The 27,231-nt window shown below is 41.7% G+C and overlaps 1 protein-coding gene across 3 annotated transcripts in view; it reads left to right on the plus strand.

The window, feature by feature from the left end:
- LOC147267412 (receptor-type tyrosine-protein phosphatase gamma-like) overlaps positions 1-27,231 on the plus strand; it is a 508,446-nt gene that overhangs the window by 426,851 nt on the left and 54,364 nt on the right. For all 3 annotated transcript variants that reach the window (XM_086198300.1, XM_086198303.1, XM_086198302.1), the window contains exons 9-12: positions 4,995-5,179; positions 19,262-19,370; positions 19,864-19,913; positions 20,878-21,619. In XM_086198300.1, coding sequence (XP_086054426.1) covers positions 4,995-5,179; positions 19,262-19,370; positions 19,864-19,913; positions 20,878-21,619 — 1,086 coding nt within the window. The remainder of the gene's footprint in view (positions 1-4,994; positions 5,180-19,261; positions 19,371-19,863; positions 19,914-20,877; positions 21,620-27,231) is intronic.

A 27,231-nucleotide genomic window follows, 5' to 3' on the forward strand; every position in this document is an offset into this window, starting at 1 on the left:
TGATATCATGTAACATGACATCAGGTGATCAGGTCATTGAGTTGATAGGATGTCATCAGATCCATGTCCAGTTCCAGAGAAATTCGAAAAATCAAAGACTGATCTGCAACCTTAATTCTGTTATCCTACCAAATTCCATCAAACTCCACTTAAGTCTTTTTGTTTTATCCTGCCAATAAGCAGACAGGCAAACCAACATCAGTGACAACTGACCCACATTAACAGAGGTTGAAAAAAGGGAGATGCCTGTTGCATCCATGGCCGAAGTAAATGCTTCCTAAAATACAATAGTTTCAAGTTGTTCCCTCTTATTAGTTTTTTTTTTTTGTTAGTGTTGTTGTAAAAGGAAGTAAGTAGCTGTAACAGTGAAGCTATGCATAGGTTCAAGAACACTTGAAGGTTAAAGTCAGGAAAGCATCATGACTCGGTTAGAGTTGTGAAACATGATGTACATCCCATGTCATGCGGGTCACAGGAGCTACATTGAAACTGGAGGAGGTGTAGCATTAAAATACTGTCAAATAGCCTAAACTGTGCTCATGCAAGCTGGTATAGTCACAAACTAAATTCACCTCTAAATTCAGATTGTGCGTTTAATGTCTATGGCAGTCATACTGACATATTCATTTGCTAAAATCACATTCACACAGATGTACAGGGTATGGCTGACTGGACCCAGGTTGATATAATCATCTAAATAGGTTTCCCCTGCATAGAGGTCACTCTTCTTAACTTCCATGTATGTGCGTGTGTGTGTTCTACTTTGAGCATGTGTGTTTGTGGATGCGCATACGTGTGACTAATGACTTTAGTAATACTAAACCACATGGGGCTCGAGTGCAGGTTATGAATAGAAAAACTCCACCGCAGTTCTTTATGAGCAGGCTAATCAATTTGGTTCCACCAGGCATGTGAGCCTTATTCTCAATCAAGCCATGTTCATTATTGAATTACCTCACACATTTGCATAATATGATAGAGTGTTTGGAATAATCATTCCCCCCTCGTTCCTTACAGTAAGTAGTGTAAGGAATGGCTGCTTCACATGCAGTTACACAACACACACAGAGAACAATCCACACGTATATGATTGGTCCCATCATGAATCGGCTGCTATGATGGCGTGCACTTGGCCAGACAGATATTTCAACTGATTCTGCAGCAGGGAGCTTTTCTCCCCTTTAGCCACAAGAGCATTGACAAGGCCCAACAGTCTTCACCATAAACATATGGAGTGCACTTGAGCTCAGGGTTCAAGCATGTAGAAGTCAAGTCCAACAAGAAATCCATCCATCCATTCATCCATCCATTTTCTACTACTTACCCTGGTAAGGGTCGCGGGGGCTGGAGCCTATCCCAGTAGCCTTCGGGCGAGAGGCAGGGTTCACCTTGGGCGGGTCGCCAGCCAAATGAGAGAACCAGAGAACCCACACAGGCACAGTGAGAACATGCAAACTCCACACACAAAGACCCTGTGCTGCAGCTGGGGCTCGAACCTGGAACCTTCTGGCTGTGAGGCGACAGTGCTGACCACTGGTCCACCCTGATGCCCCCAACAAGAGCTGTCTCTGAAACACGTATGACCACCACCTAAACCATAAATAATCATGCATTCATGCAGATGGGAATGGGAAATTGTCTCATTTTGGGACATCAAATTTTTTAGTTTTGTTCAGTGACAACAGCCCAGCAGCTTGGCCTCCCTCTGGAAATTTGCTCCATTTCTACTGTAAGAATACAAAAAACCTTACCGTCAACCAGGTACACAAAATGAAGTGAAACTCGCAAGTCACTTTTCCCAAAGACCTTCAATCAGCACAATAAAATGTGGTTAAAACATACTGTGATAATTGAAATTGTTATTATTCACTTAAGTTGGTGACGAGGGGGCGGCAGGGCTCAGAGGTAGAGTAGCCGTCTAGAAACCGAAGGGTCACTGGTTAAATCCACAGTTCCCCCTGTGACCATGTCCAGGTATCCTTGAGCAAGATACTGAACCCCACCCCTCCATGGATAAGGGGCATAGAAAACGAATGAATGGATGGATGTTGTTGACGACACACTCAGTTATGTATTTCATGACATGTTCTCATAATGATAAATCGCTTATCCAAGTTGTATAAATCAAAATATATAAGCACAGATTCCAGTTTCCCTCAATATAATGATATAATGTTCCCTCTTCTATTTCAGATCATGCTGCAGTCACAATATCTGTCAAAATTATAGCAATTACATATTTATTCACAACCCTGCAGCCTGTATAAAAGTCTGTATACCAGGAGAATGTCCTGTCAGGCAGGGGAGCCAGATCTGTTGTTTTGTTCTTTCACGGCATCCCACCATAATAACAATGCGTTCAGATTTAAGAGTGAGATATTAACCAAAGCTGGAAGCAATTTGTTCTCATAAAATATTAAATTGTGCATGGTATGTAGCCTGTACATTCCCCTTCTTTGGAACAAATAGGGAGACATTACAGGTGGTGAGCTGATGATGAGTAACCGTCTGACCGTGATGACCTGCTGCACCACGATGTGCCGAGTCTGTTTCAGTATGTCGGTGATGACAGCTGGGAAACGAGCTCAGACAGACTTCGTGGATTCTGCAGCTTCTGACCCAGTCTGCGAACAGGAGAGGAAGAAAGGAAGTCATTCCAATTTGATGTTTTGATGATGGGTTTTATTGTTGTTTTTTTGATCTTCAGGGTTCCTGATAAATGAAACAGATTATATAGATAGATTGTCAGACTTTCATGACCAAATTAATTTCCTAGGTGATTCTTTAGAAATAACCTTATCTCTTATAGAGTCAAATAAGGCCCTTCGGAATGGGGCAAAGGCGACAAAAAGCCCATCACTTTTGAACACCCACTCTTTCCTCCATCAGATTTGCTGACTTCTGAACCAGGGGTTTGATCCCAAAGTGTCTGAATGCAATTTACCTCAAGAAATACTTAAATATAGTCCTGTAAACATACAGTAGCTTTAAAAGCGCTCCTTTACTTTTTCTCTCATCAAGCATAAAAACATAAATCCACTTCAGATGCACCGTTCTGAATTGTCAAGGTTGCTATTGAACAATAACCAGGGGTTGTGTGGAGACATCTTGGACTGTTCTGTGGCAAATGAGACGAGACCCTTCTCTCAAACAACCAAATAATAGAGCAGTCCAAATGGGTGGTATAACCGCCTATAAGTTAATGCTCACTGCTCACTCTGATGGTCGGCATTTTTGGAGACTACCCAGTGAATTCCTCACCAAAAGTCAGAACTTGAGCAACCAAGTAAAGTAGAGTGTGGCCTGTCTAAAATGACCAGCCTCTAAAACATCAAAATACAAGACAGAAATACCATGAAATTGTTATTTTAATCAAACATGAACATTAAATCAAACTATTTAAAGCAGTACCTATAATAATAATAATAGTAATAATAATAATAATAATAAGCTAATAATACAAGTAGAATAATAGTAATGATACAATAATAGATTTATTTTTTTACTCCGAATTTCAAACTCCATCAGCTTGTTTAAACAAACACAAGAAAGCTGACAAGAAAAAAAAAAGACAAAAAGGGAAAGAGGGAAATAAATCCAAGCAGAGACATGAATGGCTGCTCATTTGGCCTGAACATGGACACTTGTCTCACCGTCAAACTCCGCAATATTAAATATCAGACATGATAGAACGTAATTGTGGCCCTTTAAACTTATTGTTCTGTTTGGGACGGGAGTCGGGAGCACGTCGACGAGCTTTCTCTCTGCTGACTGCAACTGGGGGAACTGTAAAAGAGCTCCAGAAAGAAACACTGTCCAAATATTGTTCAGTCGCAGCGGCGGTGGCCTGTTCACCCGGAGAAGACGATGGACGGTATCCTCCAATGTTAATCATGATTGCATATATTTTGTCTGCCTGTCAGATTAAGTTGACGCGATGCTACGCTTTCTCCACCCATCTGTGTTTGTCCTTTTTTACGCTCACTTTCTGGTTTGATAACACATTTTAATCTTCTTAGGATCTTTCATTGTCGCTGCATACACACACACACACACACACACACACACACACACACATGCACACACACACAGATGTGTGTCTGTAAGTGGTGAGGATACTGCAATATTAAGTGTAAGGTTCTTCAGACAGATTTGGGGAATCTTTCCTTCGACATTCCGATCCACCTACTTGTGTTTCTGTGCTGAAAGCTGTGGAGTGTGTGTGAGAGAGGGGGTTCATTCATATATGTATATATGTGTGTGTGTGTGTGTGTGTGTGTGTGTGTGTGTGTGTGTGTCTGGATGACCTAACAGTGTCTCACAGCAATATTCATAACACATCATGGATATAACTCATGCTTACATAACCCTCTCTATCCCTCCACTATCGCTCTCTCTCTCTCTGTTTTTGAAGGATAAGCTGAGTTGATGTTTTCAGTCATTAAATTATCTCTTTTTCTCCTTTTTCCTTTTAATTCTCATTTGCTTCTTTCACTCCTGCTTTACTCATCTAACTTTGCTTCTCTCTGCCTTCATTTCTCTGTTTCCCTTCCGTCATCCTACCCTCATTTCTTTCCTTCATCATGCCATTTTATATTTACGACCCATTATTATTATTATCCTGTTCTCCTCCTTTGTCTTTCAATATTTCTTTACTCCCTCATTCCTCATGGTGCTGCATCTCTACCCTTCTTGTTGTTTCTTTAATTCACTTTCCTTATCCATTCTTTCTTTGATTGTTTCTTACGCACTTGCTTTTTGTTCTCCTTGATGAATCCTTTCCTCCAACTCACTTTTATGACCATTCCTATTTTTTTCCTTTTTTCCTCCTTTTCTTTGCTCTTCATTCTTTATCTACCTTCTTTTTCTTTCCTCCTCTCAAATGATTTCTTTCATTATCTCCCTCCGTTTTCCCTCCTCCATTCTGTAATTTTACATTATTTTCTTCCATTCTCCCTGCTTCATCAACTTCCACCCTTTCTTTCTCCTTCCAGTTTGCAGCAGCGCTCCCATCAACATGAAGGTGCAGCATGTGAACAGCAGCGCTCTGGTGGTCCGCTGGGCTCGTCCAGAGGTCACCTACCACCCGCCCATCCTCCATTTCCTGGTATCCTATAGTTGGACGGCCCACGACGACAGCTACGAGGAGACACACCTCACCGACGCTAAACACAAACTGGTAAGACTGGGAAGGACTGAAGCTTTATTGGGAGGGCTGGACTGAATATGGAATGATTCCTATTTGTAAGTTACCTGCTTTATGGGAAGATTTACAGCTGAAATGTGGTAATGTGGTTTGTAAAGGCCAAAAGGTCATTCAGGAATTGAGAGGCGCCGAAATGAAATGTGCGTTTTGGAGCTGTGATGCAGGGAATTAAACCCAGAAGACAGACAATTAGCCAACATGAACGCTGTGCAAATGAATATAAATGTGATGGTTCCATATGCTGCATTCTGTGTTATATTTCATTATTAAAATAGCAAGTTGCTGAGTGCCGAGGACTATAACGGTCTCCTAAAAGAGCTTGTTTGAGCAAAAAATGAGCCTGAATTGAAATATTAATTCTGGAAAGCTTGGACAAAAAGATAGAATCAGATTCTCGATAAATGTCCAGTAGCATTTTTTGGATTAATTTATCATAACCTGGTATATGTCAGTGATTAAGAAGATGATTCAGGTGCATTTTTAATATTTGTGCACTGTCAGATTCAAACATTATTCATGTTTTTGATCCAAAGACTCAAATGTGTCTATGAAATATGAATGGAAATATGAATATGATTTTTATAGCATATATATGAATATGATTTTTATAGCATATATATTATTCATAACTTCAACATAAAAAGATTTCTGAACAAAACTGTTAATGCATGCAATGTAGGATTTTGACCCTTTAAACGCTATGATATCTCTTAGCAAGTGTGGCTATCTTGCTCGTCTTTGGCTGCATTTTATACATCTTAGGCTGGGTGAACACTGCCGGCTCAGTGGAGTCAGGACAACTTGTGTGTCTTCTATCAATTGAAAAATGATCTGTGTGTGTGTGTTTGTGTGTGTGTGTGAGAGAGAGAGAGAGAGAGAGAGGAGAGACTGAGAAAGAGAGAGAACAAGGTCAGAAAAGAGCTGACCTCACTGCAATTAATGGATTTTAGTGCACTTGGACACAAAGGAGGAGAAGAAAAGTCATCAGTTAGTTGGAAAATAGTAAGCTTTTGAGCAAAAAATTAATCTGAAATCATTATTACAAATATTGCCTGGTCTATGATGCAATGTAAGACATTACAGTTTTGTAGGGTTTTCACTGGGCCTTTTTCACCATGCAGAGTTTGTATTTTGACTCCGCGTACGCCCCCCCCCCTTCCCCCCCTGGCCCCCCCCCCCTTCCCCACACACACATACACACACAGATATACACATGTTCAAGCACACTCATTCTCTCACGCTCACACAGCTAGCACCCTGGGGCATTCATATCAATAGAAACTTGAAACTTTTTCTTCAGTGGCCTGCCAAACTCATACATGAAAAAATGCATGCAAATCCCCTGATTTCCATTAGCGTTGTCTTTGAAATTCAAGGAAAATTAAAGAAAACACATCAACCACTTGAAAACTGGCAAAAGAGTTCGGTATTTATTTGAAGCCAGGGCTTTAAATTTCCAAAATCATACAATTAAGGATTTTATGTTGCAACGGTCATGGGATAAAAACACATGATTGATGTGTATTTATGTGCTCAGATTCTCTGCAGGAGCCCATTTTTCATTGATTGGTTTGACAGAAACACAACGCCCGTCCAAACCGATGGTGACATGGGACCATTCGGTAACTCCAGCTATGGAAACCTATTTTCTAGGGGAATAATTTTAAAGATGGAAGCATATTTTTCTAAGTTTAATTGAATACATACATGCCAGAATAGAGAGATTTTAAGAGAGTATATATGTTATACTGTATACTGTATGTACTATGTTTTGTCGAGCTGTTCCAACACCATGATGTGCACTGAAGTACCTCCCCATTATCGCCGCCGCGGACAGGTGTGGCAACACCTCTGGTGTTCCGGAGGATTCCTCCGCTACTATGCAGCGTTGTGTGTAACGTGAAATACCACTCCTCCTCTTCTTTGTTGGTTTCGCTGACGGACTAAAAGCCGGGCTACTGAATCAGAGCACACATCTTCATGCTACTCATTGATGGGTGTTCTGTCTTGAGTGGGAACATGATCTGAAAATCAGTTTGTCAGTCAACAATGCTTACACATCACCACAAATAAATGAATATGTGGGAGGCCCTATATGTTGAGTAAAGGATGGTATGGGAGGTATGGAGACCCAGACATCAACCCTGTCCTCAAGAACCTGACGCACATCATTCCACCGTCAGAATGTTAGAACAAGGCAGCAGTTATATGGTCCCCTTCTTGTACTTTGTAAATGAAATTACCGGGAATTTTTAAATGATAGGGAAGCTCTGAAAAAAAAAAAGATTAACATTTTGAATATTCCTAGTTGTCACACAGAAAACCAGAGAGGCATAACAGGAATATCCTTCAGCCAAGCGAAGATGCCAATAATCCACACACAGTGTCCCAAATATGTCTGCATGAACAATCCAGTAACCCAGATAGATGAACTTGGGACAGAGCAGTGTTTCATAATAAGTGTCTGGGTGATATTTGTTAACTAGATAAATGAATGTATAATAGGTGACATGAATGAGCAGGTCACCATAGGTGTATAAGTAAGTCAAATACTACTCTGTTTAGAAACACAGGCACACACGTTGCTTTGACACCTGTTCTGTAGGAGAAGATATCAGGCCATGATCAGCATGGACCCAATTTGCAAGTCATCAAACAGTGAATATATGATAAGGTTGCTGCTTTAAGTTCTTATTTAAATGACCCCCCCCCCCCCCCTCTCTCTCACACACATGCACACACACACACACAGTTGTAGAATGTTCTTTGGTGGCCTGGTTTATGACGGAGAAAAGAAAGAGGGCTTTTCCGAGTTTTTTGCCTTGTATCGCTCTGGATAGCCGTGTTTGTACTCTTATTGACTCCACTTTGGTACAGCAGAGCAATGAACGCTCTCAGCTCTTTCTTTACACGCAGCTCAGATGTCACGTCCACACTTTGGTGCGTCTCATCACTCCACTGCGTTTTCAGCCTTGTAAGCAATTGTTTCATGGAAGCTCGGCTTCAGCGGAGTCAATTTCAACTTCCTGCCATGTCTGTCCATCACGTTTCCCACACTGAAATCAAGCAGCAACCACTGGAGCTGAATCATAAATGAATTTTGCAAAAATAGTGTAAGGAATTTGAGCACTCCAATTCCTGTAATAACTGCTGATGTTAGCTTACTTAAACCAGATTCAGAATAAAATAACAGTAACTAGAGAATGGTCTCAAATAAAGGGCAGTAAATAAAGGGTCTTTACCTGTTCAGAGTCTGGTGGTAAATATGCTTTTCCCTTCAAAGACTGAAAATAAAACCAAAGTTCATAGCTCTCATTCTGTGTCAAAATACACACTGAAGCTCAGATGAATCATGTGAGGCTTTAGCACTCTTGAGTTCCACAAAGCCAGTTGCCATTTCACAAAGTTCTATTTGTATTTCTCGATATAGAAGTTTGGTATCCTGTCAGATTCCAGCGAGTCTTGACGGTAGACTCACAAAATTCGTGAATTGCCAAAAAATGGTAATCACCATGATTTCTCTCCGTTTCCCTTCGCTGTACCTTTTCTTCCCAATGTTCCCCGTCCATCGGCGGCTTGCTTGGGCACGGGGGAAGTTCAGACCAAAACTTCTATGTGCTACCACAAAAAGCCAGCAAGCGTGGGAATCAAGTGATATATTCTGTTTGTTCAGCACATAGACTCCGTCTGTCTGTCTGTATCAATTTAATTTGTTCAGTTTCACTTCTATGGTCGGCGCTGCACCGACACGAGCTCCTTGCACACTCATTTCACAGTGTAAATACTGTGGGACCTGAAGTAATCATTTGCCAAAATATGAACACAATAAAAAGCATTAGACAAAAAGAATAACGAAATGAGAACTCACGTGCTTCAGGTGTCACATGACGCCTGTCCTGCTGGCTCCTGTTGTGTCTCTGTTAAAATGGGATTGAAACTAATAAGGAAACAAGCCCTTAATAAATTTGATTAGAAAAAACAAAAGCAACAGAATAGGTAACACGGTGAGGCACTGGATCAAATCAAATAGGTGCTAAGACAACGTAACAACACCTCAACAGAATATCTCGTGTTTGCATGCATCAGATACAGCAAAGTAATGAGGCTCCACCCATTCTGAAGGATTGCAGATGCTGCTGTGCCAGGCTCAGGCTGGAGTTTTAGGCTCCAACATTGAGCCCAGCATCACAACAGGTGATGAAAGCTGATTGATATTGATAAATGTGTCTTACTTGGCAGCACACTGTCCTGAAATGTAACCATCAATGAGGAAGCAAGTCACAGGATTGCTAAAGCTAGCGCTGTCTTCAGCATGGGCTGGCCTCATGTCTAGAAGAAATACCCAGAAATCTAGGAGGCTGCTGCACCTGCTGAAATTCTGTGGTGACCTTCTCTCAGCAGTAGCCTAAGTAGCCAGTCGCACAAGACTGAAGCAATTCAGGCCCAGGCCCTTCTGGGATTGCATCACCCCAAACTCCTGGAGCACAAACAAGGAGGCTGTAAGAAGGGGAAAAACTGGCAATGTACAAACATTTAGTTCGCATTCACTGATTTTTATCAGTGTCACTGTCTCTGGTTAAAATGACAGAAATAAATAGCTGTGGTTCATGCCACTTCATTGGCTGTTTAGTATTAATACTGTCAGTCTTTTGATGAAAGACAAACATTTTAAATTGGATGTTGTCAGGTTTGTGTTTCTCTGTAAATCAGTGTCTTGTACTCAAGATAATTTGCACGCTAAGATCCTCTGTTTTTCATCTGGATGCCTGTTAGCTGCCATTAAAGTGGGAGCTTCTCTTTCTGAGGTCCACACGGATGCACCACTCTCTGACCCTGAAGTTCTGTTGTGAGAGGAAATGGTAAATGTCCTTGATGTAAATGGTGCTCCTACAATACTGACCACTCAGTGTGCTTTACAGAACATTTGCTCATACAAGTGTGCTGCTAGATCTGCTTTTATGTACTGTATATGCACACATACATTCATACAGTGACGACGAAGGCAAGCAGCAGCTAGGTCAGTGTCTTACTCAAGGACACTTGACACTGTTGCAGCTTCTGGAGGAATCGGGGATCAAACCAGGGACCTTACTCACCCAAACTGCTTCCTGAGCCACGGCTAAAATGCGTCTGCAGTTCCAACTGATTCAACAATGTGAGACATCTTCTGTCTAGAGGATTCGGTCGCATCAATTTCCAAAGTCACTTTCTCAAGCTAAAATCATGTCAGTTATTAAAGCTGATGAGTTGAATAATTTCTGATGAGGACCTTCAGTATTTGGATGAAGTCATTCTTAGTTCAGCGTGTCAGATCAGTGAACACAGAATGTCCTCTGCTGCTCTGTAAATAAAGTGTAAGATGAGCAGATACCCACTGATAAAGAGCTTGAATTGGGATTTGCGCGATACATTTTCACGTGTCCTCAACTTTTTCCTTCATACTGCAGAGGTTTCCCACTAAAGTTTTCCAAAGAAGTGACAGCATATGTATGGCTTATGTATATCTTTTGATCCATGGGAAGGTTTTTGATGTGAGACAAGAGGAGCGTGCATACACCGCTGCAACAGTACAATAAACACATCAGAAAACAGGAAAGTTTCTTCAAGAAATATAATGAAATATGTAAGTAGAAGAGTGGGAATTTGACAGTGTGATGTGAAACTGCTGTGAACACATTTCATATGCTGTCACTGTAAATCATGTGTGTACTTTAAAAATATATCCACATTGTTTGGGGGCATGAGAGGTCCTGTTAGGACACAAAAAGCAAGTCCCTTTTAAGTCATCATTACATGTGTAAGGTTTGGGTTTGACCCCCGTTTAGGGAACTGGCGAGTGTCAGGAAAGCAGTGGCTTGTTACTGTGAGTCATGTCTTTCCAGCCCACTACAAGTTCCGGTCCATTTCGCATTTGCCAGAGCAGCCAGATTACCAGTCCAAGTCTAGATACGAGTAATGTCATGCTCTCATATAGCCTGCTACAACAAAATTCATTTCCTATAAAAAAAAAAAAGTGATGCTTTAAAATAGACAGCCTGGGTCTCTTTAGGCTCAAAAAACACATGGTTAGGGTTCTGTAAACGTCATTGCTTGGGAAAACGGTCGTTAAAATCAAATGTAACTGACAAGATTGGATTGTGGTCTAATCGCATTACAGCTTTTTGTACCTTAATGCATTTTTTTGGTTGAAAAACAATGACATAAGACACAACTTATGGTTGGTTTCAGATATGTAATGCCTGTGTTGTTTCATGGTTTCTGGGCTGCTCCAGGAAATTCATTCAAGTCAATGTAATGTCCTCTAAAGTGATATGAACAATGACATTGATGGAGGAGGCAGCTTTGTGGGTTATTTCAGAAATACCAAGGATTTTACATCATCAAAAATATGACTGCCAGGGCCTTGAAAAATCTAATAACTTGTTTGGGAACAAAACTGTTTTGACACATACAAAATCACCCCTGATTGCATCATCATAAACATGAGGGGATTTATGCACATAAATACAAGAAAATACAATTTATTTTGAGAAAATGTGTCAGGATTTAATACAGTAGTTATCTGTTTGACATCACAAAAGTTTTTTAACACACACACACACACACACACACACACACACACACACACACACACACACACACCAAGTAGCCCCCTCCATCAACTCCATTCGAAATGCTCTCATCAGGAGCCAAAAGAGCAATGAGAGAAGGCTGTGGAGCAGACAGGATCCTTCATTCCCATACATTGTGGTCTGCTGGTCAGCTCACAGAATACTAATGCTAAGCTGGAGGGGATACAGGGCTGCCAGCCTGTGCAAAAAGCATGACCTTGGGCCAATGGCTCTTTGGGAAATCCGTACAAGCTGTAAAAAAAGAGATGAGTGTGCCCCCTAGCTGTGGAAACAGAATCTGCTTTGATGAGAGGGAGAGATGGTGTTTTATTCGCCCATCATAAACTCCAGAGATGATCCCTCCCTCTGAAATCCACCATCCTCTCTTTCACCCCTCCCTCTCCCTCCCTGAGCTTTCTCCCACCCCTCCCACTCACTCCCTCGTTCTGTCAGCCTTTTGATTCTGTTGTTACTCCTCATATCCTTCCATGTCAACTCTATCTAGGTCAAAACAGGGACTTACATGGCTTTAGGACTCCCAAATCCTGCACTCGTCCCACTTGTCTCAGTTGGTGGAGAAACCTCATGTAATAAAAGACAATATTTTACTGCCCATATCACTTGATAAAATATTATGGTTACTAGGGGAAACAACAGAGTTTGCAGCAATGTGTGTGTGTGTGTGTGTGTGTGTGTTTGTGTGTGTGTGTGTGTGTGTGTGTGTGTGTATATGTATATGAGAGAGAGAGCACAATGATGTAGCATATGAATGAAGATATTAGTGTAATGGGATAAAAGCTCGTCATCATTTTCTTGTTGCACAGTGGCCATCTGGAGTCAGTGGAAAGTGTATCCAGTCCCTCACAGAGAAAAGGCTTCAATAAGGAGAGATCTATTTTGATTTTAATCAAATTTGGTTTCATGCCAGAGTAGCATCTGTTGATATTTCATAGCCAAAGGCTGTGGTGAACTCCAGCAAATACGACTAAACGTTTATTGGGTTAGCAGCTCGCCAGGCCAAGTTTGGGCACGCCGTGCTGCAACACCGTTTGCATAGATTCGGAAAATGGGATGGAGCATGGAGTCCCCTGGGGGTCGAGATACTGGTAGTGTTAGTGCATCACAGTCAGCAAGTGGAGAAGGAGTCTTTGCGATGAGTCACCAGGAACATAACAGATGGATGTGGGCTGCATGGAGCAGATCCCTTGAATGAATTTATGGAAACAGTGGAAGAACAGGATTCGACAGGGTAGTGGGGAAAAGTGCAGCTGTGATATTTAAAGGACAGACGAGTAGGTGCTGCGAAGTGACGCTGGACTTGTGTGGAGCAGGACAAACAGGATAGGGCGGAATTCAGAACAATGGCACAGGTACGAGTTCCAAATCCTGGAAAAGATGGAACATCTGGTTGTCTTAAAGTCAATGGGAATTTTGAATTTGATTTTTATTAAATATCTGAAATAAAGTCTGTGGTTAGCACTAGCATATTTTACCGTTTTGTTGTTGCTGTTGTTGTTTGTTTGTTTGTTTGTTTGCTTGTTTCGGGGGGCATCAAAACTACAAAGCTCGTTGTGGTGATGTTGGAGTGATGAGTCTGTGGTGTGGTTCCTCTCTAGTCTAACATAGCACACCCAGTAGCTTTGTCCTCGCAATGACGATTACATTTTCACATAAATATCATTAGAGCTGTGTTTGTTTGTGGAGATTTGAAAATGAAACAAAGCATGTCAATTTCAAAACTTCTTCATTTTCCCTCAGACCTCCTTTTTGGAATGAATTAATAATTCCCCCCCAAAAAATCCCCTTTGTTTTTGGTCTCAGGCCCCCCTGGAGATGCTAACTTCTTGCTTGGCCAATAAAAATCGGTCAACCAAAAGTGAAGAGCTTCTTTAGTGAATATGAACTCAATGCTCATTAAAGAAGATTTTATTTTACACTGTTGGTGCCCTGAGTTGATATGATCTAAAACAGTCTCTAGGAGAGGTGGGAGGCTTGTGTCTGACTGAAGCTGCAGAAGGCAGTGAAGTTGGCTTCAGTGTTATTACTCGTGTGGAAAAAGTCATGTGGAGTTGATAAAGGTTTTGCCGTTTATGTAAGAGGTATTTTTAGCGCAAATACTGCAGCCCATGGGATCTCTAACACCCGGTCCAAAAAAGAAAGGAACGCCACACCTTGTCAACTGCATCTTTTATAGAAGATTAAAATTTACATTGTGTGGATGTTAACATTTTTGGAAGAAATTATAATTAGTTAACAAGATAACTTAAGGTCAACAAAGTATCAATAGCAAATTTTGTTATTATTTTCAGTCAATCTGAATCTTTTATGGCAGAAATTCTGCCATAAAATTACGGTCACCTGCAGTCACAACAAGCGCTTGAAAAACAGCGGAGATGAGCGTCATGTCAGCGTCATGTTGCATGTTTAAGCTGCTACACTGGTGGAGTTATTGCGTGATGAAAAAATGATGCGTCGTGCCATCCTGAACATACAGTTGTTGCCGCTTCACTTGATTATTGACCATCGCTTGACTCACATTACATTGTCCTGGTGTATTTTCGACCCAACATTCAAACAAATATGAACCTCCAACAGCATCAGATGCCTGTGTGATTTAAAAACAGATGCTTGCAAGTCAATAAAAAAAGAAGTGTGGAACAGTGCAGACAACTTCTGAAAGAGCAGATGATGTGATCATACTTCTGAAATCCTTTTTTTATCAGTTTCTGTTGATGTACATTTAAGATGTGTAGCTTGAAACACGAAACATGAAATGATTTGCTCAGTTTCTGAGCCCATCCGTATCAGATCAGGCGTCAGCCAGAAGTGTAACTTCTCCGGGGTTTGAAGGTGAACAGCAACACCCAGGGCACCACCATCTGCTGGCAGCTAACTGTTGCGTGTCACATATTCCATGCAGTCCTGTGGAATATTTGTGGTGATAATTCATAATTTCTTCTGAATACATGATGGAGACGTGTGCTGATTCACTGCTAGTTTTGGGGGAAAGTATTATTAACCTTATTTCGTTGTCAAAATGAGAATGTGTGCTTCTTTTAGTAAAGGTTCTGTTTCATCAGTGCATATTAAAAAAATTATGTATTTTGGCACAAGTATAAATATAAATATATATACATATAAATCAAAGGAGGTACATGCGTTCAGCATTGTACGTAATGCAGGATGTCAGTTTTGTGCTTGTTCAAATGCTGCTAGAGACAAGGTTGAAAAATGTTTTAAAATCCCCTAGGTTTAGTTTCTCAGGCTCAGGGTGAGACCTGGCATTTGGGAGGGGGTGCAGTTTTATGCCTATTAGCCTCCAGTTCTCTCAAAGACATGTTTTTATAGGCTGAGTCTTTTGATGGAGGTTAAGTCTGAACTGGGGCAAGGTTGCTGTGGTCCACCATGTTGGGCTTCATGGGAAGGCATCAAGATTTAATTCTGGGATGTTTCAAACAATAGTGATGGTTTAAGATTTCGTTTGTGGAAAAATATCCGAGAGAGGTCAGTCATACTTCAAATGTTGTTTTTGGGCGTCAATATTTCAACAGCTTTTTGCCAGTTTTTTTTCTTTTGCCAGATGAATTGAATTTAGAATAACACAACACAGCAGTGCAGAATATGTGATATAATACAAGGCAGGAGTAAAGAGAGAAAAGCAAGCCTTGATTTAAAGTAACTGGGAAATGGAAAGAGTTTGTTCCAGATTTGTTCCAGTGGTGCATCGAAACTGAATGCTGCTTTTCCTTATTTACATCCAGTTGACACTGCAGAGCGACATTTGTATGAACTTATTCAATATGCTCTCGCCTTTGAGCTGTTTTCTCTCCATCAACCTTAAAGAAAAATGTAGAAGAAATGCAGCAAACTTTGAGAAGCACTTGCTGCTGCTGCTGCTGCTGCTGCTGCTGCTGCTGCTGCTGCCGGGCAGGTTGTTCATAGCCGGTCTCCTCAGAGGGAGGGACAGAAAGAATTCAAGTCAAACTTACTTTTATTTAGACAACATTTTACACATAACACAGACGATCTAAAGTGCTCTACAGCAAAGAGAGAAGATAACTAAAAAAAATAAAAAGCCAACAAGCATAATACAGGAAGGAAAAAATCAGATATGGATAATTGATGTGTTTTATCATGATTTATTTTTCATTCAACAGCAGTTTAACTTAAAAACTCCGGATCACAAACCAAAGCTTTGATCAAACATGCTATGCATTCTACAAAAAACTATTCGACTACAAAAATACATGATCCTTGCAAATAGAGTGCTGCAGGGATGATGTATTTCAACCAGCATCCTCATGGTTCTCTGGAGCAAAAGCCAGTGGGATAGTTGTGATGGACTTTGGATCAGTGCAGAAATTCAGGTCCATGTACATAAAGTTTGACGAGCCTATAGTTCAGCATGATCATCTTTACTAGTGAACTCAAATTTCATGATTTTTAAAGTGTAAATGCAATCATTAGAAAAACAAAAATTTACAAAACCAAACTACACCATGGATGCAGAACTTAAACGACTTGTGCTTCTGTTTATGGCTTATATGCTTCTGTGGTGACATCTAGTGTCCTCACTACCCTTTTGAACCCGCTTGTCATCAACCTCTGTTTTTAAGTGTGGTATTATGCAACAAATGTTAAAATGCCTTTTAGGCTTTCAACTAAAATCGTATTCAAAAATCCTCTTCAATTTGAGACAAACGAACCGGACATCCAACAATGCTAACTTGTGTCCAGGTTTCAGGACTCAATTCTCTATGACAATATTCCAGTCCATCCTATCACCCAGATTCTCATCTGTTTTTTTCTTCTTCTTTGGTGGCTCCCAGGAAATCAGTGCACAACAAAGTTGGATTGCTTTTTTTCTGAGAGACTTTTATTCATGAAGATGCAGTCCAGTGTGATTTACAGCGTGTGTTACAGTTTGGTGTCCAGACACCCTGTCTGTGACCTCCTATTGTACTCAGTCAGGTGCGATAGGATAAATCATGAGGACTGAAAATACTTTGGCACCATGATGGTAAGTTCTGTCACTTGACGTGATCTAAGTCAAGGAAGATGATGGAGGAGAATTCCATTGTTTTGAGTCAACAATTACTCCAGGATTTCAGTGCAGAGAGAAGTCTTTGGTTGGATGATCTCTGATCTCAGTGTGATATGGGGGACAGGAGTGATAAGAGGAGGTTACAACTTTTTCTCAGATGTAAAGCCAACAGACCTTCAGTGTAGAAGGCAAGAATGAGACTAAATGTGGTCTGTCCTTTTTGACCTTAAACTCTTGCTGCTACTTTCTTGTCGATATTGAGGGAACCAGAGTGCAGAACTCAGAAATACAAAGATAAGTAACGATCAGGGTAGCATAAATGCACAGCTGGGTGGGGGTGCATGTTCTCCTGTGTCTGCTGAGGTTGTGTCCTGTGCTCTTACTTCCTCCCACAGACCAAAACAAAAAAGCAATTTAAGTGATGGAGACTCTAAAAATGGTGATAGTTGTGAATGTGAGTGTGAATGGTTGCCTGTCTCAATGTGTCAGCCCTGTGATGGACAGAAAACCTGTTTAGGATGTACCCCGCCTATCACCCAGTGACAGCTGAGATAGGCTCCAGCCCCATGCTACCCTCAATGGGATGAGCAGTATAGACAATGACTGGATGGATGGATGCACGGATGACTTTATTCAGGTTAGAAGTCCAGATTATTTATGGAGATGATGTGAAACCGCATCAAGCTTGACAGGGGCAAAAACTAAGGACAAGTAATGTGGATCAAATGTTGCAGTTATATTATGGTAAATTTAGGAGATGTCTTGACGACAGTACAGTCATTTTCTTTTTTGTAGTTATTGGGGTCTTGTGAAGTAGAGCCACATGTCATCTAAATATCAGTGAAAAGAAATGTGGACCAGCAGAAGCGCAAAAATAGAGAAGAGTGAGGGGCCAGGTATGGAGTCTTGTGGGACACCACAGGACATGAGTGATGAGGAAGAAGAGTTTTGTACTGAAAACACTAATCTGTTCATGCATAAAGATAAAAAAAAATAAACAGGTTAACCCAGAACCAGAGACCCTCACTTGATGGTTGAACCACTAGTATTGTTAATGTCCACATTCAAATATTGTTGCTAACAATTACAAATGTTCTCATATTAAGTATTTCTACAAGATGAGATCATGTCTGAACTGTTTTCTCCTCTTAAAATGATCAAACAGAATCTGTATTTGCACTTTGATAACTGCATGATTCTGATTATCCGCAGCGATAAAGCAACTTAGGAAACATCTGGCTGATAGATGTGTCAGACTTGATTAAAAAAGATGACATTTTAGTAATGTAATGAAATAATTGCTGGGCTGAAAAAAGTCTGAGCGTCTGCTAATAAAACACAGCGTTATTGGAATTGATCTGCTTTTCAGATTTCACCCCAGTATTTGATGGAGATGGATAGCAGAGATTATTGCATATTCATTAAGTCTGTGCATAGAAAGTAGCTAGAGTTGTACCTGTGAACCTCTTTAGAAAGCTTGACAGACAATTTGAGGACACTTTATTGACAGAAAATAATGGTAAAGAACCAATAACATTGTTTGTACGCTGACGAACGTGAGGACAATAAGCCAGTCCAGATCTTGGATGTTATTGCTGTGAGCAGGAGGGTCTCAGAGCAGATACTATGTGGGACTATCTGAAAGCTCTGCTATTAGCTTTCTGTGCTCTCTGAAAACATAAAGTAAACTGAGTGAAGTCAATGCTGGAGAAGGAGTTTTCTGTTTGTGTGAGTATGAGTTTAGTGTCCTAGTTTAGCCTCTACTTCATCAAGTGTTCCAGACTGAACTTGCTTACATATCACATCTGCACATTTTTGTATTTGTCTGCACTGTTTTTTAAGGAGCATACATTTTGATTTGAAATGACACAAACACACACAGTGTATATATATATATATATATATATATATATATATATATATATATATATATATATATATACCTTCTGGTATATACACACCTCTAATCACCTCTCAAGCCAACTTGGTCTACTTTGTCGAGCTTTCCCTATCTTTGCATTGCCCTCCCTTCACCCCTTCATCCACTTCTCCCTTTTGCCCAACCCTTCCTATTCAATCAGGCTTTTACCTCAAACATGCCTGAGACAGAACCCCTTACAACGACTCTCCCTTCAGGACCAGCCAAGACAACATCTCCCTTCCACCTTCACACGTATTCATCCATCTATCCTCAACATTCAGGACCTCCTTTCATCCTTGTTGAAGCGTGGTTCTGTTATGCTGGAGAAGAGAAGAACTAACCTCAAACTAAACCCTATATTTTCTACCTTCTCTGGTTGCTCCTCCAGGCCACCAATAATTCCATCTAGTCCAAACATGGCCTGGCCTAATGGCTCACTAACTGATTTGTTTCTGTGTGTGTGTTTGTGTTTTGTGCAGGAGGCTGTCATTTCTCCCGTCTCACCGGATGTGTTGTACCTGTTTCGAGTTCAGGCCGTCTGCACCAATGACATGCGCAGCGACTTCAGTCAGAGCATGCTCTTCAGAGGTAACACACACAAACACACACACCTTGGACCTGTGGTGCCTGTGAATTGCTGACAAATTATCTCTAATGTCATCACAAGTGTCGATCCTAGCATCAGTTGGTATCTCTTTCATGTACACAGCCCTCGCTCAACGTGCCTTCATATTGTCTAACATTTGTGCAAACAGCATAATCAGGCAGTTATGAGTCCTTTGATCATAAAATCACCAAATCATTCATATTCAGGTTATTTATGCAAATTACAGCTGCAGGCTAAAGGAAAAATAACAGAGGCAAGGCAGTACACAGCAGTGTGAGTGTGCGAGTTCCATTAAACAGTATTCACTGTATCGGCTGTTAAGTATTGAGTGCTTTGCTTTTGCATCGTGTCATTTTCTGATTAATGTGCATACTACGCACTCTTGATGTCTTATTGACTCCACTTCGAGTGAAGTGTCACTAATTGTCTTTCCTGTGTTTAACTATGGATTACTTCCTTTCCTTCATGTTTCAGCAAACACCACTAGGATCTTTGAGGGGACAAGGATTGTGAAGACTGGAATGGTAAGGAATGCAGACGTGAATGGCTGCTATTGTCTTGTCACCTTGTATCCAGCAGAGAGCAGTGTCCGTTTTAGGACCCCCCCCCCCCCCCCCCCCCCCGTGTGTGGAGAGGAATTTCCTACTTGATGTATTCAAACTAATGTTAGTATTTTATAGAAACTTGACTTTAAGGTACATACAAGATCACGTATTGACCGACGCTAAACAATCCAGATTGTAAATGTGAAGCAAAGGAAAAGTTGGACCACAATTATCAGAACTTGCCTTTTGTGTGCTAATATTGTTATTTCTGATTCCAGTAAGATTTCAAAGGCATTTTAAGATTACAGAGTCGCTGTCTAAAATGGCCCACAGTTGCTCCGAATGGCTACATTTTGTAAAATATCTGCCATGATAACTGTTCATGTATGGGTGCCAGTTTGTACATAGAGAAGCAATGGAGGATTTGTGGAAGTGTTGGCAGACATAACGTTAACCCACCACATCTGACATCATGCGCCTGGATGCACTTGGACATTCTGACACGCTCTGATATCTACCATAGGACCACTTTTGCCCAGAACAAAGAGGTTCAGAGGGCATCTATGTCATTCTAGCAAGTATTAGGACATTGAACTGCAGATTTTACCCTCAACAAGCCACAGCTGATCTGATGTCAACAGCAATATGGCTGATATAAATAGTGGCAACAATATTGCAGATATACAGTATGTGAAGAATATATAGAAATATAGGAAAATAGAATCATAAGCTGCTATTGCATTTTTTATGCTTCGGATTTGTACCTGTCAGTCACCTTTGAACGCCAAATTTCAAGTTCCTTAATTACTGTTTCATCTGTGAACCCACATCCTAATTGTTTCATAACGCATGCAACAGTTCTCCATGCAGACTTGGGAATGAGAAAAGGAAGAAAAGCTATAAATTCATTCAAAGGCTAATCAGAGAATAGTTTCTTTCTCAGCCGACAGTGTCTCCAGCCTCCTCAGCTGACATGGCCCCCATCTCCTCTGGCTCATCCACCTGGACATCCTCAGGCATCCCCTTTTCCTTTGTCTCCATGGCGACAGGCATTGGCCCTTCCTCCAGCGGTAGTCAGGCTACAGTGGCTTCAGTAGTGACCAGCACCTTGCTCGCTGGCCTTGGCTTCAGCGGTGGTGTCATCTCCTCCTTCCCCAGCTCAGTTTGGCCAAGCAGAGCACCAAGTCACAACCCAACACACCAGAGCGGTGAACCCGCCGAGCCCACCAAAGATGCCACCAGTTCTGCCTTCACTGCTACAGATAATGGAGAGGCTGGGGCTGATGATGGAGAGAGTCACAAGGGTCAAGGAGAGGATGGAGAAAGTGAAGGGGGAGATAAGGAGGAAGAGGAGGAAGAAGAGGAGAAAGATGAAAAGAAGGAGAGGAAGAGATCAGGAAGTGTGGGGGAGGCAGGAAGGAACGATAACCCCACAGCTGTGACTGAGCCCCCCAGTAAGAAACCGGACTCCTCTGCAAAGGAGAAAAAACCAGATCCGACGTACAGGTCGCCTGCTGTAGAGGACCAGCCAGATGTGTACACCCACAGTCACCTTGGCATTAACCCCACCACCACAGATCCAGCCAGTGAGAGAGCGTCAATTCCTGCCCCTGTGGGCCCCGCAGTGACACACAGACCCAGCAGAGGGAGAGGGGGGGGAAACTGGCCTTTCTCCATCCATACTGGTGAGTCAACTTGTGCTATAGCCTCATTAAAAACACTGATTCTGATACCTTGTGGTGTGAGAACAAGAAAGGTAGACATTTGGTTCGTACACAGAACTGCAGAGTTGTGGTTCTATCCATCCATCCATTTTCTTCCGCTTATCCTGTTAAGGGTCAAGGGGGGTGGAGCCTATCCCAGCGGCTTTTGGGCGAGAGGCAGGGTTTACCCTGGATGGATCACCAGTCCATGGCAGGGCCAACACATATAGACAGAAAACCATTGGCTCTCCCAGTCACACCTACGGTCAATTTAGAGTCTGGATTAACCTGGTCCCCTCTTGATGTCTTTGGACTGTGGGAGGAAGCTGGAGTACCAGAGAGAACCCAGCAGGAACAGGGAGAACATGCAGACTCCTCACAGAAAGTGCGTGAATAATCAGTGGGTACCTGAACAGCCTGTTGACATGATGATACACTGTGAGAAGGCTTTATTTTGTCGTGTTTTAAGAATTCTGATTCGATATGCCCTTGATTGGATGCATCGTGACACCTGAGGTCCGTCAACTAAACATGGGCGTAATATCTCTGATGTCTCATAGAATACTGCACTCTTTGTCCACACAGCGATACCTTCAAGTGTTCCCATGGGGAAAACGGTTTTAATTTTTTTTTACTTTTGCATTTCAGTGGAGTAGCTGCTCTCTGATCATAAATTCTCTCTTTCCATTCAGCCCTGAAAAGTATGAGATCAATGCCCTTATGTTTAGATGAGGATCCTGAGAGATTTGGAAAAAAAGTTGTGCATCATCTGGGTCTGGCTAATAAATAATACCCTATCTACACTGACTCATTTACGATTGTTCCATTAATAGATAAATAATTTAAAAAAAGAATGAAGAATAATTTGATATACAGTATATCTCTATACCTGTCTATCTTGATCTTTTACCACCAAAACCATTCCAAATTATCCCTGAGCCTCAATGGACATTGGAGCCAAATTTGAAATAATTCCCTCTCGGTGCTCCAGAGATGTGGTTTGACCGACTGATGGATAGGAAAAAGGAGCTCTGTCCACTTTTGAATTTAATTTTATTTCTATGGCACCAAATCACAACAAAAGTTATCTCATGACACTTTCCAAGTAGAGCAGGTCCAGTCCCACACTCCTTCAATGTATTTACACCCAACGATTCTCCATCAGCAAGCACATCCTGCAACAGCGGCTAGGAAAACCTTCCTTTTAACAGGCAGGAAGGTGGAGCAGATCCAGGCTCAATGGGGACGGACGTCTGCTTTGACCGGTTGGGGGGAAAGAGAGCAGGAGAGCAGGACAGAGACAAAGACAGATAATGGAGGAAGATAGATATGCAGAAGGAAAGAGAGGGACAGAGAGAAAGGAGGAGAGACTGATGGACAGATGGGGACGTGAGCAGGTGGAGCTACGGGTTGCAGCTTGAGCCTCTTCAGATCTTCAGCCTACTCCAGCAGCACCCAGGATCTGGGATGAGGGGAGCCTGAAGGCTCCAAAGAAGAAGACGCGTTAGTAACACATATGAGTATGATTTATCAATGACACATATAGAAGGAAAGAGAGGAAAGAGAGGAGTAGAGAGAAGCCCAGTGCACCATGGGAGATCCCCCGGCAGTCTAAGCCTATAGCAGCATATCTAAGGGCCAGCCTAAGCAGCCCTAACTATAAGCCTGATCAAAAAAGAAGGTCTTAAGTCTGCTCTTAAACGTAGAGAGGGGGTCTGCATCCCGGACCAAAACTGAGAGACGGTTCCACAGGAGGGGAGCCTGATAGCTGAAGGCTCTGGCTCCCATTCTACTTTTAGAACTCTAGGAACCTCAAGTAACCCTGCATCCTGGGAACGAAGGGTTCTCGCTGGATAATAGGGGACTAGGAGCTCTATCAAATATGAAGGTGCCTGACTGTTGAGGACTTTGTATGTTGGAAGAAGAATTTTGAATTCTCTTCTGAATTTGACAGGGAGCCATGCAGAGAAGCAGTCCAGGAGAGACCTGGTCTCTGCTACCAGTTCTAGTCAACACACGGGCAGCAGCATTCTGGACAGGTGGAGAGTCTTTTGGGACTTTTGGTGCAGCCTGGTAGGAGGGAGTTGCAGTGACCCAGCCTGGAAGTGACAAAAGCATAGACTAGTTTTTCTGCATCTTTTTGAGACAGGATGTGTCTGATCTTGGCGATGTAAATGAAAGAAAGCAGCCCCAGAGATTTGCTCAATGTGGGAATTAAAGGACAGATCCTAAACGAAGAGAACTTTCTTAAATGTATTTGATCAGACAAACATCTGGAAAGTACAGTTTTCCTTAGTGGAATGTTGTCGATAAGTACAAATTCAAAAGTGATTGATTGATGGTCAGATGAAAGCGCATTCTGTGGAAATACAACTAGATGTTCAGCTTCAATTCCATATGTGAGGTGGAGGGTGTGGTTGTGAAGGTGAGTTGGTTCATGGACAGACTGATGGAAAGTCTAGTCTAGAAGAGAGAGAAATGCAGCACCCAGGCTGTCGTTATCAACATCCACATGAATATTGAAGTCACCTACAATCATGACTTGATCTGTTTGAGAACTAAACTGGATACAAACTCAGAGAATTCAGAGTAAGGACCAGGAGGGCGGTACACAATAATAAATAAACGCGGCAGTAGAGTTTTCCAGGCTGGAGGAGACAAACTGAGAATCAGGCTTTCAAATGCATTGAAACTTACTGAAGTCACATTGTCATGGGTTCCTTCAGTAAAATACCCGAGGGATTTTTATATGTGATTTAGATTATTATCTTGATGATCTTGTCCCACAGATGACCACCATTTAATTAATTTTGAAGAGCTATTATTTCCAGTTTTGAGACGACAAAATACAAAACTTTGTTGTTGTTTTGGTGGATTCAGAGAGTTTTGCAAGTTTTCCTGCAAAAAAGATGAACTTTGGGGATTAGCAATAACTGCTCTGAGTGAAATGACAGACAGCAATTATCATGCACACACTAGTTTGTCTTTTTAAGTTGTTGTGAAAGAAGTTTTTTGGGCTTACAAAACCTGATGAATGTGCTGTTTACAGGCGAAGAAGTGGTTGTGCATATATCAAAAGGTCTTTATATCATAAATGGAGATGAATTGCAGTGATGCAAAGTGTATGAACTGGGGTGATGCAAGCTGAAGTTAAATGTGAACAGAATTGTAGCTGGAGCTCAGTGCAGACCTAATGTGTTTCCCCTTTCTGCTCCTGCTCCTTTCCTCCCCTCCAACATTCAGCAGCGCTCTGTATTAGTTAAGCAAACACCATGGGACATCAATTCAATTTCAAGTGCTTCGAAACAAACGCAAGACCAGACATTATTATGAAAAAAAAGCAATTTTCTGATACTCCCTGGAAATAGCTTTCTCAATCTCTTTGTCAGAGCACATTTAGCAAATTTTATTTAGTTTCAGCTGGAGGGACACAAAGGGCAAAAGCTTAAAAGTTCCCCAACTTCATAAAAGTGGTAGGGGAACTGGTGACATTCCATCCACAGCTTCTGATTCCCTAATCTTTTGAGTTTGAGGAGGACGAGTAATTAAATACTGCTCATCAGAAAAAAAAAACATCTTGAAAAATAAGTCGAAATTTAATATGCTGCCTCATATCAAACACCATACATTTGTTTTCATCTATGTATGTCTGTACGCCACTCTAACAAACTGCCTGCTGGCACAGCATTGCTAGGCAACTGCTAGCTTCAATGAATGCTAGCTTGTCCAGCGATTGAATTTGTTAATGTGCAAGGAAACATATCAGGTTTCACCACTCAGACCATCCCATAATCAGTGGATGAAAATTGTACCGGTTCTCATTGGTGGACAATGATAATGTACTCAAACAACTTGAGAGGCAGCAAGTTAGCTAGCAGGAAGTTCTTGTTGTGCAGTGGATATTTTAAGTGATTTGATGTTACAGATTGGACTTTTAATCTTACAGTACCACGGTTGCGTTTGAAACAAATTCAAACTTAACTAGTTGGTATTCTGGTTAATCAATCACAGTTTTCCTTTTTCCTTTCTTTCTTTCACTGGAAACAGGGCTAACTACAGCTAGCAAGTAGTGTTGAGTCAGCCTATATCTTATGGTAGTCATTTAATTTTGTGTTGTTTTTTTTTTTATAGATGTTCTGCATTTTGTCTTACAGCATTTAATTAACAGGTGTGGTCAAATAGAATAAATAGTAATAATTCTTAAAAACTCATGAGCGGTCATATAGTTCCCCCAAAACACAAAGAAGGCCTTATCAAAATGTCAATAGAAGGAAAAGGAAGGAAATTACTAAAACTTTACTCTGCATAACTTAAAATATGAATGCCTTCCCTGCAAATGATGTTTAAACTGGAGTTATTTATGACATTAGCAGGGCTTCACAATAAATTGAAATTAATAGCAAATTACTGTTATTTATTAGAATAACTAGGTAAAAAAAATGTGCATTCCCTCTCATATCGCAAGTGCTATGGTAATATCTAAATAATTGCAGTTTGATATTTTTTCCTGACTCATCCAGCCCAATTATCAGTGTATCTTAGCACAGTTGGTCATCGTGGACATGCAGTTCAACTGGATTGTTGAGCATGTAGAACTGGCCTAGAATTTGACAGACAAATGCAGCCAGACTTCTCCCTAATCTCCTGCTCAACTCCCCCTTTTCTTTCTGTCTCATGCATCCCCTTCTTTCACATCAAACTCTCCTTTCTTCTCCTCACTGTTCTTGTTTTCTTCACTCCATCCATCTCGTCTTTTGGTCCATCGCCTCTTTTCTTCCACCACCACCCCCCCCCCACACACACACACACATACACACACACACACACACCGCCGCCCCCTCAAGCTCTCTGCCTCCCCCTCTCTTCTTGCTCTGATCTGAGTGCTGGCCTACTTTCAGACGTGGTGCGAGGAGAAGAGGCTTGGAGGCTAGACTCAGCTGCAGGGGGAGAAAAAAAAGGCCTCTGCTCCATTTATAGTTACATGTGCTTGTATGGTGTGTGTTGGGTGTGTTCGAGCCTGTATACATCTCCCTGCACACCACTGAATTACTGCATGTGTTAGCGTGCAGCTTGCAGAGGTTTACTTATTTATTTATTTTTTGGCGGACTGCCGTAATCGTAAGAGCAAGGCAGAGGGAAAGGAGAAGGGAACAGAGGCAGGCAGCATCTCTGGCTTGCTCTGTGCTTGTCTGTGTGTGTGTTTGTGTGTGAGACAGCAGAAGATGTAGAGTTGTGGCGATGCAAGTCAGCTGTGTTGTAGTGCCGGAGCCTGGCATGATGTAGCGTTTGGCTCCGGGCAGAGCTGCAGATTGAAGGCCATGGGGGCCGGCGTCAGCTCCAGCAACGTCACGGCTACATCAGCTGAACTGGGTAGGTGGTGGTGGTGATGATGATGACGAAGGAGACCTGAATTTAACAAATCTCGTGAATGATCCAGAGCTGTATGTTGTTTTGATTTGGTTATTTGGCTGCACTTTCTCAAACAGTGTAGTGAGTGTGCAGAGCTCAGCAGGACAGGAAGGGTATCAGCTGGGAAGCGGCCCCGCAGTCTTGATGTGATCAGTATTCCTTTTCATTTATTTGTTGCAGCACCC

This window comes from Aulostomus chinensis, chromosome 3, assembly GCF_037954235.1.
Source record: "Aulostomus chinensis isolate RoL2024-O1b breed Wild chromosome 3, RoL_Achi_v1.0, whole genome shotgun sequence".
Taxonomy (NCBI): Eukaryota; Metazoa; Chordata; class Actinopteri; order Syngnathiformes; family Aulostomidae; genus Aulostomus; species Aulostomus chinensis.